Raw genomic sequence first — 17,575 nt, forward strand, 5'->3', positions numbered from 1 at the left:
ATATAAACAAAACCATATGAGCAAAAAGCTAACTTACAAACTTTATAAGGCAGTGCTAAAAAGCTAATGCAAGCAAACAGGGCTAAATTGGTGATAATTTAAATGAACACAGACTACCCTAGTCCTAGCTAACAGGTCTAAATCAAGCTGACTTTAACTAATAGTGCTCCAGAGATCACAATATCGCCCCCTAGGTTCCTTGATTACTGAAATCAGGATTAGCAGGCGAGATCCAGCCATGGTGACACCAGTTTCGCAAGGCCACATCAACTGCAAATATCTAGTTTGACTGTAGCTTAAAGCAACCGCTGTGGTAAAAGAAATGAAAAAGAAAAGGGCGAGAGGTGAAAAGGCACAGCTTGGCTAATAACCCAAGGAAAACGTGATGGTGGTTGAGTTATAAATATGTATGGGTATATAAGCATTCAAGTCCATATTTTATTCAACATAATTCATATTGCAGTCATTGTGAACAGCTGGGATTTCAATATACACAATAGAATTGTAACATTTTCTGCCACCCTGCCTAACCCAAACCCAGCCCCCCTTCACAAAAATCCAACACTCTGCACCCCCCCCCTTCTCGACTATTACACATGGAGAAAACCATGACAAAACAAATGATCTCCCAATCCTCCAGAGCCAAACCTGCATACTGATCCTGTCCTTTGTGTATCTCTGCAAGTCAGTCATATGTCAGTTCGTCAGTCCGTCATGGACGTGTGCGTGAGCGTCAGGGTTCAGCTATACAGGTCTCCTATCAATACGTGTGTGTGTGTGTGTGTGTTTATGTGTGTGTGTGTGTAGTCAAATGTGTGTGCCATTCTACCTCAGCGGAGCTCAAATGGCTTCAACTCTCTGCTGAGGTCGGCCCACCTTCATAAAGAAACGTCTACAGAGTGTGTGTCAGGGAGGAAAATGGGGATTTTTCCCTCATCTTACTGAAGCGTCTGTGGGTTTTTTTTTTTGTCCGTCAAATGGTTGCCATACGAATCTCAGCCAAAATGAACCGAAAAAAAAGAAGAGCCAAACAAAAAAAACAAAACAAAATAAAAACAGTGGGCACCAGCAGAGTGGCATTACTCATTACTGTTATCGCCTCGGCCTTCTCCGGGCAACTTATTATTATTATTTTATTTTTAACTGACTGTTCAAGCCTCACCGGTCTTTAAAACCCCGCCCACTTCCAAAATAGTCCCTCCCACCCCCACCCTCTTTCCGCTCTCCGTCGGTGTCAGTCAGTGTCTCAGCGTGTGTAAACGATAAATGTGTCTTGGTATGAAGCGCTGGCCGAGGCGGGGCACTATTTCAGACACCGCTCAAAGTAGGTGGCCCCAACGTATCCCCCGCGCAGTGATCGCTGGACGTTCTGCTCAAAAAGCCGCCGGTTCGTCTGCAGCACTTCCGCAGCCTCTTTGTTTAGCGGGTCCTCAGGATTTGGCTCCTGCAGAGGGAGCACAAGAACACAATTTATCAGAACATGAAGGTGAAGTGACATACGCAACCACTGCAAGACTCACTGTTGCCTATAAACCTAGACTAATATGTGGACACCTTTCTGTAAATCACAGGTTGAGTGATGTGCTGCCTCAGCAGATGCACAAAGCTCAAACATGGAAGCTATTTATTCTTTAGTGCAACTTTAAGCTTGAAATAAGTTGCACAATAGTAATTTACAAGGGTGTAAATATCTGTCCCTATTCATTAAGTCACAGTATCTCACATTTTATATTTTTTTCAGATTGTAAAAATACAATGACTACAATGATCAATAAATACAGTAATGAAGCTATATATAGAGTTATATTTTGATGGTGCCCTGAAATGAGGAGGACTGTGTTAAAAGTGTTGTAACTTCAACATGGTGAAACTGAAATGCAAACACCCTTAAATAAAGCCTGAAATGTGACAGAAAAAATCATGTACGTATCTTAAATATTATGAGGGGCACTGTATAGCTAAGAGTCCTTTTAGGAGTTTAGCATTCCTAATAGTAATCAGAAGTGCTAATTCTGTTAAGCCATCTAACGGACATCCATGCTGAGTGACGGGGTGAAAGAGGCAGGACTATCTCACCTACCTAGAGAGTGTGAGGCCAGCTATGCGCACTGGCTAAAAGTTTGATTATGCAAATTAGAAGCAAGGCCATGTGGTGATTACCAATGGCAAGTTAGCAGGCTGGCACAAGATTTATCCCCTCCACTGTGAAACTGTGGCTATTTTTGGTTTCTAGATTTTCTGTCCCTACTAAAAGATGAAATTCAGCAGTAACACTGATGTGATTTGTGGCACAAATTCAATAGGAAAGAAATTGTAACTGATTACTGATAGTCAGTCTAGCAATGGCATTTGCTTGGGGCCAGCGAAACTATGGCAACAAGAGTGACATGGCAACAAAAAGCCACTGCCAGTGTGAACACAGGGCAAGAACAGATTCACAAAACTAATCAAGTCTTTCTGCATAAATAAGAGACAAAACTGAATCACATCATCCACTTACTAAGAATAGATACTGTAGTCCGTATATGATTGAGTTAATTGTCAAAACAGGCTTCCAGTCTTCTCTGAAAGAAAAAGAAAGACAGGTACTACATGAACTCACAGAGGGGCACAGATACACAGTAAATAAACTGATGAACGTATTAAAAGTTTCACAAGAACAGCTATCAAACGCAACTTCAAAACTATGGAATCAATACAGAGCTTTTATATCCTTAATCTGTTATGAAATGACGACAGAACAGGGGAGGAAACGGTCTAGTTACTTTAAAGCCTGTGACAATGGAGGACTGTGTAAAAAATGCCTGCAATTCCTAAATCTTTAGGTTTTTTGTTAAATCTCTTGAATTAAAGCTAACAATCTTCACTTCAATCATATCCTGACTGCTTCATTTCAAATCCACTGACGTGGTGTACGAAGACAAAACTACAAAAACAATTGGTCACTGTCCAAATATTGACGAACACGACTGTATCAAAAAAATGCAAGTCTTGAAAAGTGTGTGATGCTGTAAATGTAATTATCTTGATAAGCAAAATAATAAAAGATGCCGTAAGAATGACATTATTCTGCAGATTTCTAGAACCTTCTGCTTAAACTATTTTATCCACCAAACCTATTTAACCATTGACAGATCATTTGGAAATATGGAATATATGGAAATGTCTAGTATTAAGATTAAATAACCCTGCAGTTTAACAGGGTCATGTCTGCATCAGTCAAATAACAGTTGATCTCCATAAATGCACAGCACATACAGGCCAGCATGATCTATTGTTTATGAACTGCTATTGCTATGTGGGCATTCTGCTGAACAAATGTCTTCATGTGACCCACTTTTTATAAATAAAAGTGAGATGATGTGTGCAAACACTGGTAAAGTTTTACCAAAAATGCACCATCCACTCCCCAATCCATTCAAGATTTTTGTGAAGATGAATTTTTGACCTTATAAGGAAGGCCTCATGCTGGGCTGCTTTTTCCAATGGAAAAAGCAATACAGGGTATCCAATAAGGACAGAGTCATTTACATATATGGGTCTTAAAGAGCACATACCCTACATAAAAACAGCAAAGGAAATTATTCTTTATATAACGAGCCCTTTAAAGGCGATGTAACAAACATTAACTGTTTGGTAAAACTGTGCTTTAAATGGTACCTCAAAATATTTAGACAGACGTTGCCCTCCAGGTCGATGTTGGGGTGATACACCATCGTTTCACACTTCACTTTAGGAGGGTCATGAGGGTAGCCCTGTCCTACCTGGCAAACATGAAACACAAGCAAAACAGAAAGTTAAGGAATCAGACAGAAATCACAGTTAATGCCAGGTTCCCACCATACTATATTTTTCACCACATTTTCGAGATTGTCGACAAAAGCCTAAGGCGTTCACTCACCGCTGGCTCGATGCTGCTGAAAGATGCTATCCAAATATCTGGACCTGATTGTCACACTAAATCCGGTAGTGTGAAAAGTGTTGTGACTGGAAGTTAGTGCAGCTACTAGCTACAGCCAATGAGTGCACAAAACATGGCACAAAGCAAAGTGTGGAGTTATAGATATTATTATACGTACACGTTTGACTTGTGTGCTTTTGCTGCAAATCAGCATGCCAGAAACTTATATCAGTGTCATGTGCAGAATACTCAGACTCATTGCGGGTTCCTCATGATAAAAATCTAATCTGTCTCGCTGATCAGTCATGTAGTGTACAAACCACAACCACTAAAATATTCCTAATCACAAGACAACAGATCTCCGCTATTCAAAAATGGTTCAGTGGAAAGTTACCACCACTTGACCACTGCTGACCAGATATTATTGGGGTGGGGGCTCATTGTCAGCACAGCAGCGACACCGAAATCGAAGTGTTCATGGTAGTGTGTATGGTACTGTGTGCGGCACTGGTATGAGCAGTGTCACTGCTAGGTGTGAACACTGCTGAAAGGGCTAGAGGATGACTAACATAAGCTGTGCATTTAAGAGATGGGCTACAGTATTTAACTGTATACTGGCAAGATGGAGCTACAAGAGATGGGTTTCTTATAAAGGGGTTGGGGAGAGTGCATAGTGTGTAAAAACCCCAGTGACAAAGTATATGAACTCAAATTCAAATCAAATTAATATTCATCAACTCGACATCAGGTTTTATTTTGAAGAATAGCCAGCGTGTTAGACCTCTGAACCAATCAGACGACCTATTATTTAGCCACTACACCAACCAGAAGCCTTTTTGAGCGTCACCAATAATTCTAAATCTTGTGGATGGGTCTAATATAATCCTCAATTACAGCCAAGACCATCCAGATAGCGTAAAAGCAGCATAGAGATTATCATCTGGCCATCACTGTGTGTGTGCACACTCAGCAGTTTCTGACTTTTTTCTGATCTATTCCGTTGCTTTTGAAACAGAATGATACACAAGGTTGTGGTGAAACTCACACAGCTCCCTCTATAACGAGAAAAAAAAGACATACAACAAGGTTCATGCTGTCATTGTAAAAATCTGGCCCAGCTAATTTTGGTCTCATGTTACAAATCAACGAGCACACTAAAGAACTCTACTACTCTACTTCCCAGTTTCATCACCACCCCATACAAACACACGCTGCACTTACTTACTGGAAATGTGACGCTGCTCACACTGCACCCACCAAAAACTATTCCCAACTCACACTACACTTGAATTCGCATCTTATCCACATATGTATGCGTACATAGTAATGTAAACATTTCAGTACATTTTAAACAGTGCAATAATGTGAGTGTAGTGTGTGTATATATATATATATATATATATATATATATATATATATATATATATATATATATATATATATATATATATATATATATATTCTGTACTTCCATGTTAAATATATTTGTGTTTTTACTACAGTGAGGGACGATGTACCTACATCTCACTCACCTTTACACCTGTTACACATGTCATGTGGCGATAAACCTGATTTGACACAGATTGGTCTGAGAAAGGGTGAATTCTGTCTCCCTGCCACAAAATCAGTCCCAGACTGCTTTGCAGTGCACATGCATCAAGCATCTTAATTAGCATAACAGATTACGCTCAGATTTACTTTTATTTCTGCTTGTAAATAAGGGCAATTCTACAGTTACAGTTGAATTATATAGTTTATTATGGGATGGGCGGTATGACCAAAGATGAGTTTCACTGTATTGTTTTAAAATTTTGGTTTCACCGCACATCACTGTATTTTCATTTATTCATATATTATTTATACTAAATAATTCTTAAATTCCTGCAATTGGTCTGAAAATCGGAAACCACCATGGTCCAGTTGATCCGGCCCTTTTTTTCTGGCATAAACTATAAATGTACACTACATGTAAATATATATATAAATCTAAACTATATTTACACAAGTATTGGGACACTTGTTTATTCATTGTTTCGTCCTAAATCAAGGCTATTAACGAGAGTTTATCCTGCTTTTGTTGGAGTAACTATTTCCACTGTCCAGGGAAGACTGTCTACTACAATTTGGAGAATCATTGCTGTGAAGATTTGACTGCATTTAGCAACAAGCGCATTAGTGGAGTCAGGATGTTGGATGATCACCACCCCACCTCATCCCAAAAATATTGGATGGAGCACCATCATTCCAGAGAACACAGTTCCACTGCTCAACAGCTCAATGCTGTTGAGCTCAATACCCCTCTATCCCATGCCACATTAGGCATAGTGCCAAACATGTTGATATTTATCTGCTTCAGTGTCCCATTTTATTGGCAGTACTTCTCTTCAGGGACAAGACAAGCTGTATGTGCATTTGTACATGAGTGGCAGCAATGGGTGCAACTTAAAAAAGATGAATGCATTAAAAGGGGTGTCCACAAACATTTGGACATATAGTGTAGATGTGAAAGCGCCCTTAGAACAGGGGTGTCCTTATGTACTATTTAACCCAGGTACTAAAACAGGCATAAACAGGCTAAGACCTCAAAAGGGTTAAAAGATGTTTGAATGAAAGGAGCTATGATTCACACAGCATAGTGTGAGCAGCTGAGCTTCAGCCTGCAGTACTACGAAAGGGGCGAGAGGTCAAACTAGGCAAATGTGTCAGCACTGTTAAAACATTAGCGAGGTAATTTACAGTGTTAACCAACTTCTTATGGTGTCGGTTTGATCGTGACAGTAGTTTCAGGGCATTTTTCACAGTTGGGTTGTTTGGGTCTGACTAGTTTTTCTGCACAAGTGACAATGCGTCAAACAATCCCAGACCATCTCCTGAGGGCCTAGGGCCTCCAGTCGTAAATCAGAGAAGAGCAAAGCCAATATTTCGAGAACTGAATTATTAGTCAGATACAGATCGTGTAAAGGCCAAAAGGTTGGTTGCGTATGTGAATCTTAGTGTGTGGGTGTTGGCTTGCTGACTCAGGTCGCTTACCTTAAAGCTGAACACAAACTTCCCTCCTTTATAGAAGCCCTGTAAAACAAACACAGTAAACAATTAACAAATGAGTGATACATCATTGTTTTAGGGATCCACAATATCAGAACCATATCTGTGTCAGCACATAATTGCTTAAAAAAACAACACAGAGTAGATTAGTGTCATATCTGAAGCTGAGATGTGCCAATATATTTGTTGAACTCCAGAGAAGCATAATGTTTAGGTGACACTGAACTACTGAGCTAAAAAAAAATAGCATTTGTAAACCAAAAGAAATAAAATGTTCTATTTCTATGCCCAATTTCTACATTTTAGAAATGTTTCTGTTTCACCATCCACATATACACATCATCAATATCAGAAATCAGGCCATATCAGAGTATCCCAATTTTTTTTTTTTTAGTTGGTTCATGATAACATAGATCCACATTTAGATTCTCATGACTTATCATACTAAATAGACCAGCAGAGGTGTGCAGCAGCTCACTCCATTTTACCCTGACTTTAGTCTGATTCTATTGTGTTTGGCGCAGCTGTTGGACTGCTTTACTGTTCCTCATGCCTCTCTTAATTTAGACCTTGGTGTTTTATTTGACACCAAAAGGACCCAGCAAGAGAAGTCTAATACACTTCAGTTTTGGATGGACTAAGAAGCTTCACTGCAGGTCTTGAAGTTACTCGGCACATAATTTGATTTCTAAGCTGCTTCCTTTGCTCTTCTGCTGGAGTTCATTTGTGGAAAGCAACTTTAACAGTATACTTAATTTAGGCCCAAAGTGTGACCAGACTAGGAAAGACATCTAGAGGTTACCTCGTCTGGAGAAATGATGAGTTTAAAGTTCAGTAGATCATCCTGATCAGGAAACACAATCTCACACGTCTTTGGAAGGTTCAGCTCATTGATGTCTGCATTAAGGGGTTAAGGAGGGAGGGAGAGAGAGAGAGAGAACAAGAGAGAATTACAAATAGAAACATCCAACATCTTCAGAAAGAGGCTCTCCACCTACATAATAAAGACATTATGTACTCTGCACAGTGTTAATTCACACACTTCTTGTCGGACTAAATAATAATTCACAAAGCATAGTATACATAGCAAAACATAGCATAATTCACAAAGATGAGGCAAGTGTAAATCAATGTGTAGAATGATCGGAGTGTGTAACGCTGTAAATGTGAAAAGTGTCCCAGATATCTACTGTAGAACTGTGAGCTATGGTCAAGCAAAACCAGGGAATGAGATGTTTCATATGGCAATTGGGTCGCAGCTCCCTCTTGCTTTTCTGAAAAAAAAAAGTAAATTCTTTAGTATTACCTGGATTTCTGTAGTGCCTACTATTAAATTGTGGTGTAATTATTGTCTAGATCACAGTAATAGATAAACACAGTGTAACTAAAAACACCTTATTCCATTCCAAGGGGTTCACTTACTTTGCAGCTGTCTGTCTATTGGCACTTGATGACTTTCTATTTGTTTGTTAAGTCTGTAGATAGACGAATTACTACTGTGAGAATTTCTACAGAATTCCTCAAGTCAAGCGAGGCCCGTTGTCAGGATAGACTCTAGATCAAACTGCACACTTACAACCAAACATGGGTTTTTCTCTGACTACACTATTTTAGATTCTCTCTCATAGCGATCAAACCGAAAACAAAAAACGTGTTTGTGATGAAATCAGTCAGTTCAGAATTTACTTTCAGATTCTAAATACAGTCTGTTTGAACTGCGCTAAAGAGTACGGGTCAATCCCTGACACCAAACGTGACACCAAAGCATACGTCTAGACTTACGCTTAGAAGAGCTGGATTAGTTGCTTTTTCAATAAAGGAGAACTGTGACCATTGCGAGATTAAACTGATCTTACTCTCTCAGGGTGGACAGGATTGCCCTCCCTTTCCCTCAGCTCGATGCTAGCCAAGGTGGGGGTCTGTTACCTAAGCCAAGCATGTTGCGCTCCAGTGGTGTTGCATCACCAGCTGGTAACATTTTTAAAAATTGGGAAAACGTTTCACTGCCCTCCTAAAAATAAAATACTACGAAAAGTTCTCTGAGCAAAGCCATATAAGAACCCTTTTTTGGTTCCATAAAGAACCAGTTTTGTAAGAGATGTTAGTGTGAAGAACCTTTCAGTAAAAAAACTTTTAAAAAATTCTTCACACACACTTCTTTTACAAACATGGTTCTTTATGGAACCAACAGTGGTTATTGTGGGTCATCACTCAAAGAACCCTTCATAGCATCTTTATAAAAAAATTTAAAAAAAGGTTTTCCAGAGACATAGGTTTTCCAGAGACTGGTGCCAGGACTGCAAATGTCTTTTTCCTTTTTAATTTTTTATTTATTCATTTTAAGAGCAAATTATTTTAAAAATGACAATTAATATTTAGTTATGCAAATCAAATCAACGAATACATCTATTAATTGCTGTAATTAAGCATGTCATTAGCAACCCATGCTGAACAACCATCAGCCGTGTAAAGCAGCTCACTGCACCTATTGGAGTAATAAGCAGTGGTGTGACATCAGCGCTCTTAAAACACTTAAAACATCTCCACCGTGAAGGACATTTCCTCAGTGAGATAAAGCTGAGTTTCCATGCGGAATGAAGACCAGGACAACAGGGACAACTGTTTTTAGAGCGAGTCTGTGAGCATTAGCGAAGCAGCCAAGCTGAAAACAGTTTGTCCTTCAGCCAGAACTGCTGGAGACGGAAGGATTGATTGGCCACGTATAGGTAGCGGTATATAGCTGGCTATGAATCATTCCATTGGTATTTTCAGCCCAAATATGCAGTCAGCGATCAGCTGATAATTTTGCAGATCCTGAGAGCTGATCACATGATATGATCCATAATCTGCGACTTGCTGCAGCCTTGCGTGGCGTCACAAGACACTGTAGTCAACCGCAACGTGGCAAGATGGACATCGCGCAGTGCTGTAGAAACCCAATGAAGCCAGTGTTGAAATCTGCTTCATGTGCAGATAGAGCGTCACCAGTCTGGTGTTTTTCTTTTAGCACATCTGTAGAGCTAGCATAGACAGCCAACAACACTGAGCTCCACAGCGCAGTTTTGTACGGGTATTCACAGGCTCTCGCAGCTGGAGTTTGACAGTATTTTGAATATGGTAGAGTCTAAAAAGGTACATTTTACATCGAGAGACAATGCAGGAACATTACAGAAGCCCTGCAAAATGATGTGTTACCAAGCTTGCCTGGCCCTAACTAAAGGACATCCTAAAAGACAAATCGATAATCGGGATCAGCCCAAAAAACACTGATCGGTTCCACTCTTGCTCACACTGATTACTCAACTACACTTGTAAACATAAAGGTGTGATGCCTTAGAAGAACCGCTTGACGTAAAGGTTCGTCACTCATCTCTATTGCAAAGATTACGGAACCAAAAGTGAGAACCAAAAAACATTAGAAGCACCTTCATTTTTAAAAGAGTAAAATGCAATTAGTAGAAAGCAGACAGTGAGTGTGTTTACATGCACATAACTAATCTGCTCACTGCAGAAAATCAGATATAGGCCGTTCAACATTACTAGTAACTGAGACCAAATCTAGATCTCTAACAGCATGTGTTGGTCAGAGTTCTTTAAGTCTGTCAAGCTCAACGATACACACAGAAAAGAACACTGTAACAAACTGTCCCGATAAGGGTAAAGTATCGTCATATTGCCCACCTCTAACTGCATGCATTGCTACAGCCCTATTTATTTCAACTGCAGCACAAAGGAATTTGTTCGTGATTAACTTTGTTATCATGATAGGCAACATGTTTTTCTGACTGTGTTGTGGACATCGTTACCAGTATTAAGCAGTTTTACAAGGTATGCGCTTGCCGTTCACCTCCTCATAAGCTGCTGTCAACAGAACTTACTTTGACGTACTTTGTAGAGACGGATGGTGAACAGACCAGAATGGTTTTTCAGACTGGAACTGTACAGATAAAACCAGCCCTTTCCTCATGTCGGACGGATCCACTAGAACCTACCACTGCTCTCCTATTGGCCAAGCTGAGATTCAGCTAAAGTTGAAAGCATCTGAACTTTATATGACCCTGCACTGTGTGTCTGTCTACGCAGCTCACTGAAAATAATGTGTTAAAAGGAGCAGCAGTGAATTGTCTGCCTTCAGTGAGAAAGCAGTATTATGTATAAATTTGCCATTTGCGGATTCCCTCTACGGTTAGGGAGTGCAATTCCCTTTTACACCACTGCCGTAAATACAAATCACCTCTCACAGACAGCGGTACATGTTTACTTGTTGACTCGCTGACGTGAAAAAAGCATGTGGACTAGTGTGATAAAGGACTTTACACAAATATGACTTGACTTACGTAGAGTAAGGCAGTTCTGGCAAGAGGTCTCATGTGGCTCCACCAGTTGAATGGTGCAGTTAGCAAGAACAGAGATGCTATTCTCCCTATTATTCTTTCTATCCTTATTGAAGCTTGAATCCAGAATAAAAGTCTGTACTGAGAGGTTTTCACACCCTTATATATATATATATATATATATATATATATATATATATATATATATATATATATATATATATAGCGCATATCATGATACATGTCTCTTGTGAAAATGTCTTTCAGTATCACAATACAAATATGTTTGACATATCGTCCAGCCCTAGCAGCACAACAGCTCTACTTTACAGCTATAGGTTCCTTTCTGTGCTAGCTAACGTCAAAAAACTAAATACTGTGTTACAAACTGCATCATGAAATTGCACTGCTGCCATATTGAGGTGGGGCAATATGCAAAAACAACAACAAAATGTCAAGGAATGTTCAAGTTATGCATCATATGCATTATCAGTCGGAGAGGCGAAAAACCAACAATCAGTTCTGCCATTTCACATTTGACACACTGCGCCGCACTAAACCCAGTTAACCAGGACTGATCCTGCTCTCTGTTATGAAGCATGCTGTAGTTCTACTGATGATGTTCTGCTCTGATCTTCAAATCCCCAAGAAAATCCCTTGTCAGTGTCCGTCAACTTGATTCGGTCTGATTTATAGGAATAGGTCAGTTCACCAAGATTTATCTGCAGTGTCATGTAGTGTAACTTATCTAAGCCCAGTATGGCCTTTATTTGCATGTCAGCAATGTGACATGACGCTTAAGAGAAGACCCAATAAACAAAGGCCAACCCCAAGGTCTGCAAAGGATTACTGAAGGTAGAACACCTTTGCTGCTACAGCTTTTGTCCATCAGATGTCCAGTCAGATCTCCTCAGTGAAGTCAACTGAGCCAAGCCAGTGTCAGAACTGGTCTCCAGATGATCATCCTATAGATGCCCTGGAGAAACTAGTTTCCTAAACAAAGCCAAAGACACAGTTCATCTCTTTCTACTCAAAACCTGTAAGTTTAGATCTTGTTCTTGGGAATCCTCTGTATAATCCTGGAACAACTGTCCTTTGTTTTTCGCCTCAAACACAGAGCAGATCGTACAAAAACACAAGCCATGGTTGGGTTAATTATGCATTGTAATGAAGTGATTATTTTCGTGAAATGGATGCCACGTTTTAGACTCTGGACAGTGGCACTGGTGCTGCTAACCCATTTAAATAGAAATATTGATCATTTTCAGTTTTACATACACGCCAATATCAGCGCACATCTCCTTCACATCCATAAAAACAGACCGTAAACTTTTGTAGCCGGCTAAGCTAGCTAGCCAGCTAGTGCTAGCTAGCTAACTAACTAACAGCTAACTTAACGTTAGTTGATAGTTTGCCCACATTAAAGGCCATAATGGCATAACGGAGTCTGACCGGATTAAGTGTCTAATTAGCAGTTAATGTTATTAAGAGACTGACACATAATAATAAGTAACATATACGAATAAATATAGCTATTAAAGCGAGTTCGCCAAAGCTAATCCACTGCTCTCAGTTGCAGTTAAAAAGCTTCCATCAGGAAATGAGCTAGCATGCTAGCCACGGGATTTTGAGCCTGTTCAGTTGAATATCGTGTCGATTCAGACGTGGACAAGTAAGGTCTTAAACTAGTCGGAATGTTGAAAACACATAAAAGGACAAAAAAAACCCTGCTATTAAAATACCCGAATACTAAACAGAAGCAGTGTGTTTGGTCCAGTGATGCTAGCTAGCGCAGTTATCCTAGTTAGCTAGCTAGCGTTAGCACCACCGCTTTTGCTTCTTCGAGCTACGACGTGTTTGGGGTTTGTGTAAATATGTCGCTGTTCCACAGAAATAAAACACCACAGTGGTTCAGACGATGAGTGTGACTGGTAAGTGCACGTCTGTGGATCGTGTTCAGTGTCTCAGGTCTGCGTTAGGGACTTTAATGGAGCTGTAGCCCCGGCGTTAGCCGGCTAGCCTACCTTTCTGTATCCGCAGCTGGGCCGCGCTTGCTTTTTTACCCCCGGCTCCGGTTCTGTTTCCTCCAGCAGACTCTTCATCTTTTTTCTGCTGTTTTAAAGAAAATAGTTTAATCATGTTTTGTGTGGCTGTGCGCCGGAGCCCGTGTTCTTTATGATTGTGTGTGTATATGTGTGTGTGTGTGTATGTGTGTGTGGTGTTGATGGTAAAGGGTGAAGCTCAGAGAGATGGATGTGAATACAGCATTCAGGCCGGGAGAAGCAGCACTGAGCTAAACTACACCGACACTGGAGCTCAGTCACATTTACACAAGTACAACAGCACTGAACACAATATACTACACTAACACTGACCACAATACACAACTACACCAACACCGACTACAATTTACAACTACAACACAGCACAAATACACAACTACAGCGAAACTGACCACAATTTACAACTACAACACAGCACAAATACACAACTACAGCGAAACTGACCACAATTTACAACTACAACACAGCACAAATACACAACTACAGCGAAACTGACCACAATTTACAACTACAACACAGCACAAATACACAACTACAGCGAAACTGACCACAATTTACAACTACAACACAGCACAAATACACAACTACAGCGAAACTGACCACAATTTACAACTACACCAACACCGACCACAATTTACAACTACAACACAACACAAATACACAACTACACCAACACTGACCACAATTTACAACTACAACACAGCACAAATACACAACTACAGCGAAACTGACCACAATTTACAACTACAACACAGCACAAATACACAACTACAGCGAAACTGACCACAATTTACAACTACACCAACACCGACCACAATTTACAACTACAACACAACACAAATACACAACTACAGCGAAACTGACCACAATTTACAACTACAACACAGCACAAATACACAACTACAGCGAAACTGACCACAATTTACAACTACACCAACACCGACCACAATTTACAACTACAACACAACACAAATACACAACTACAGCGAAACTGACCACAATTTACAACTACACCAACACCGACCACAATTTACAACTACAACACAACACAAATACACAACTACAGCGAAACTGACCACAATTTACAACTACAACACAGCACAAATACACAACTACAGCGAAACTGACCACAATTTACAACTACACCAACACCGACCACAATTTACAACTACAACACAACACAAATACACAACTACAGCGAAACTGACCACAATTTACAACTACACCAACACCGACCACAATTTACAACTACAACACAACACAAATACACAACTACACCAACACTGACCACAATTTACAACTACAACACAGCACAAATACACAACTACACCAACACTGACCACAATTTACAACACAGCACAAATACACAACTACAGCGAAACTGACCACAATTTACAACTACAACACAGCACAAATACACAACTACAGCGAAACTGACCACAATTTACAACTACACCAACACAGCACAAATACACAACTACAGCGAAACTGACCACAATTTACAACTACACCAACACCGACCACAATTTACAACTACAACACAGCACAAATACACAACTACAGCGAACCTGAGCACAAAAACACAACTACACTAACACTGACCACAATTTACAACTACAACGCAGCACAAATACACAACTACACCAACACTGACCACAATTTACAAGTACAATAACATCGATCACAATACACAACTACACTGACACCGACCACAATGTACAACTACACTAACACTGAGCACAATACACAACTACACTAACACTGAGCACAATATACAACTACACTAGCACTGATTACAAATTGACAACTACAACAACACTGACCATAATATACAACTACACTAACACTGAACACAAATATACAACTACACTAACACAGCACAAATACACAACTACACTAACATTGATTATAATCACACACAACTACACTAACGTTCAGAACACTCACATTTACACAATACACATACACATACTGAGTATAATCACATTTTAACAAGTGCACAAGCTCTGAACACCAAGACAGCAAGAAGACTACACTAACACAGAGCACACCTACACAAACACGGTGCACAAGCACACTGCACTAACACAGAGCACACCTACACAAACACGGTGCACAAGCACACTGCACTAACACAGAGCACACCTACACAAACACTGTGCACAAGCACACTGCACTAACACAGAGCACACCTACACAAACACGGTGCACAAGCACACTGCACTAACACAAAGCACACCTACACAAACACTGTGCACAAGCACACTGCACTAACACAAAGCACACCTACACAAACACGGTGCAGAAGCACACTACACTAACACAGAGCACACCTACACAAACACGGTGCACAAGCACACTACACTAACACAGAGTACATCCACAGAAACACGGTGCACAAGCACACTGCACTAACACTGAACACTATCCCACTTACAAACACACATAGAATACAATTACACTAACACTCAACAGCACAAGTGTACACTAATACTGAGCCTAGTCACATTTACACAACTACACTTACACTGACCATTATCACACTAACACTGATCATAAATACACTACAATAACTACACCAACGCTGAAGCTCACTCACACTTACACAACTACAGCAGCACAACACAAATACACTACCACAACTATACCAACACTGATCACAAATACTGTACACTACCAAAATTACACTGAGCCTTATCGCATTGACTACACTAATACTGAGCATAACTACTGTACATTTATACAACTACACTGGCTACAATCACACTTCTACAATTACACTAACACTAAGCACAATCACACACAAATACACTAACTACTCAGTGTACAGTCACTGTACAGTCACACACACTTACCTACTAAAACAACCTATTTAGCACAATAAGTGACTTATTGTTCTCAAAGCTATCCTCCAAGATGACAACGCTCGCCCCCTCAGAGCGGGGTTTATCAGAGACTACCTCCAGAGTGAAAAGGATGGAACGGCCAGCCAGCAGTCCTGACCTCAACCCTATTGAACACTTGTGGGATCAGCTTGGGCGTGCTGTTCGTGCCAGAGTGACCAACACAACCACGTTGGCTGACTTGCGACCAATGCTGGTTGAAGAATGGGATGCCATCCCACAGCAGTGTGTGACCAGGCTGGTGACCAGCAGCATGAGGAGGAGGTGCCAGTCTGTTGTGGCTGTGTATGGTTCTTCCACACGCCACTGAGGCTCCTGTTTGTTAAATGAATAAATTGTTAAATTGCCAATATGACTTCTTTAAACTTCCATCATCCAGTCCACCAAACACTCAGTGGCAGAGAGGATTTGGCAAATTTTCCATGGGCACAACTCACATACTCAGCTCTGCTGCTCATCCCACAAATGCATCTTCCTTACAAATGTGGCAGCATTTAAAAGGGAACTTAACAACGGTAGAAGATTTGTTGCCAAGAAGCATTGCCTGCCACCTGTCAGATCTGCACCCCTGACAGATTGAAAGTTCAAATATGTGGATTTTAAGTATTTGTAGACATTTGACATTAAATGTAAAGTACACATGCTGCTGACATTCTAACCAATCCTTCATATGGCATTTTAACAGTACTTGTGTATGAAGTGAAGGATGTGACTTGTTTCCATGTGCAAAATCAACCATGCATGGAGTTTGACCAGGTGCCCAAACTTTTGCTCTGTTGTAGCCTATTTATATTTTTAGGCTAGCCCAACTACAGGCATCAGTAATAACTCACATACAAACGAACTCTTACCCTCCTGGAATAGTAAACACACACACACACACACACACAGTGCAACGCTTCACACGGCACCTGCAGGACAGTCTAATTAGCCTATAGTCGCACAACCTCAGAAATGATGAAAGCAACAGCTGATGTTATCTGAGATAAACAACAATCTGTTCTCACTTTGCTTGATGCAAACGGACAGATGTAGACTAATTTAAAGACTAAAGACTAATCTATAGGTCAAACAACCACAAAACAGCAGCTGAGCTAAGCTGTCATTTCCTGTGCTAACTCAGTCACAAGTCACACCATCTGACTGTTTATGAAACAAATGCATTACTGATTTTACTAAGTTATACGTTTTAATATATATTTATATTTTCAGCTGGGACCTGTTTGGTGTCTGAAGTTTGCTTCTTTAAGTTTAGCACTGGAGCTACAATGCTAATGTAGCTAGCTAACACTTAGCAGAAGCCATCAGGTTACCCCACCAACTAGCATG

At 40.3% G+C, this 17,575-nt stretch overlaps 1 protein-coding gene across 1 annotated transcript; it reads right to left on the reverse strand.

Moving 5' to 3' along the window:
* Positions 1-424: 424 nt before the first annotated feature.
* On the reverse strand, positions 425-13,592 carry ube2m (ubiquitin conjugating enzyme E2 M). The gene is made up of 6 exons (XM_072675715.1): positions 13,305-13,592; positions 7,749-7,843; positions 6,932-6,970; positions 3,661-3,764; positions 2,501-2,564; positions 425-1,444 (listed from the first exon to the last, which is right to left on the reverse strand). Exons 1-6 carry the CDS (start codon positions 13,417-13,419, stop codon positions 1,304-1,306), a joined length of 558 nt encoding a protein of 185 aa, XP_072531816.1. The 5' UTR covers positions 13,420-13,592; the 3' UTR covers positions 425-1,303.
* Between the last annotated feature and the right edge of the window lie 3,983 nt (positions 13,593-17,575).

The sequence above is a fragment of the Salminus brasiliensis genome, chromosome 3, assembly GCF_030463535.1.
Source record: "Salminus brasiliensis chromosome 3, fSalBra1.hap2, whole genome shotgun sequence".
Classification (NCBI taxonomy): domain Eukaryota; kingdom Metazoa; phylum Chordata; class Actinopteri; order Characiformes; family Bryconidae; genus Salminus; species Salminus brasiliensis.

What these genes read in the sequence shown, in the direction of transcription:
- ube2m (XM_072675715.1), bottom strand. Translation starts at nt 13,419, where the DNA reads ATGATTAAACTATTTTCTTTAAAACAGCAGAAAAAAGATGAAGAGTCT. An exon ending in CCAGCTGCGGATACAGAAAG is followed by an intron (nt 7,844 to 13,304) that starts GTAGGCTAGCCG and finishes CCCTTAATGCAG; the next exon opens with ACATCAATGAGCTGAACCTT. An exon ending in GACTACAGTATCTATTCTTA is followed by an intron (nt 1,445 to 2,500) that starts GTAAGTGGATGA and finishes CTCCCTCTGCAG; the next exon opens with GAGCCAAATCCTGAGGACCC.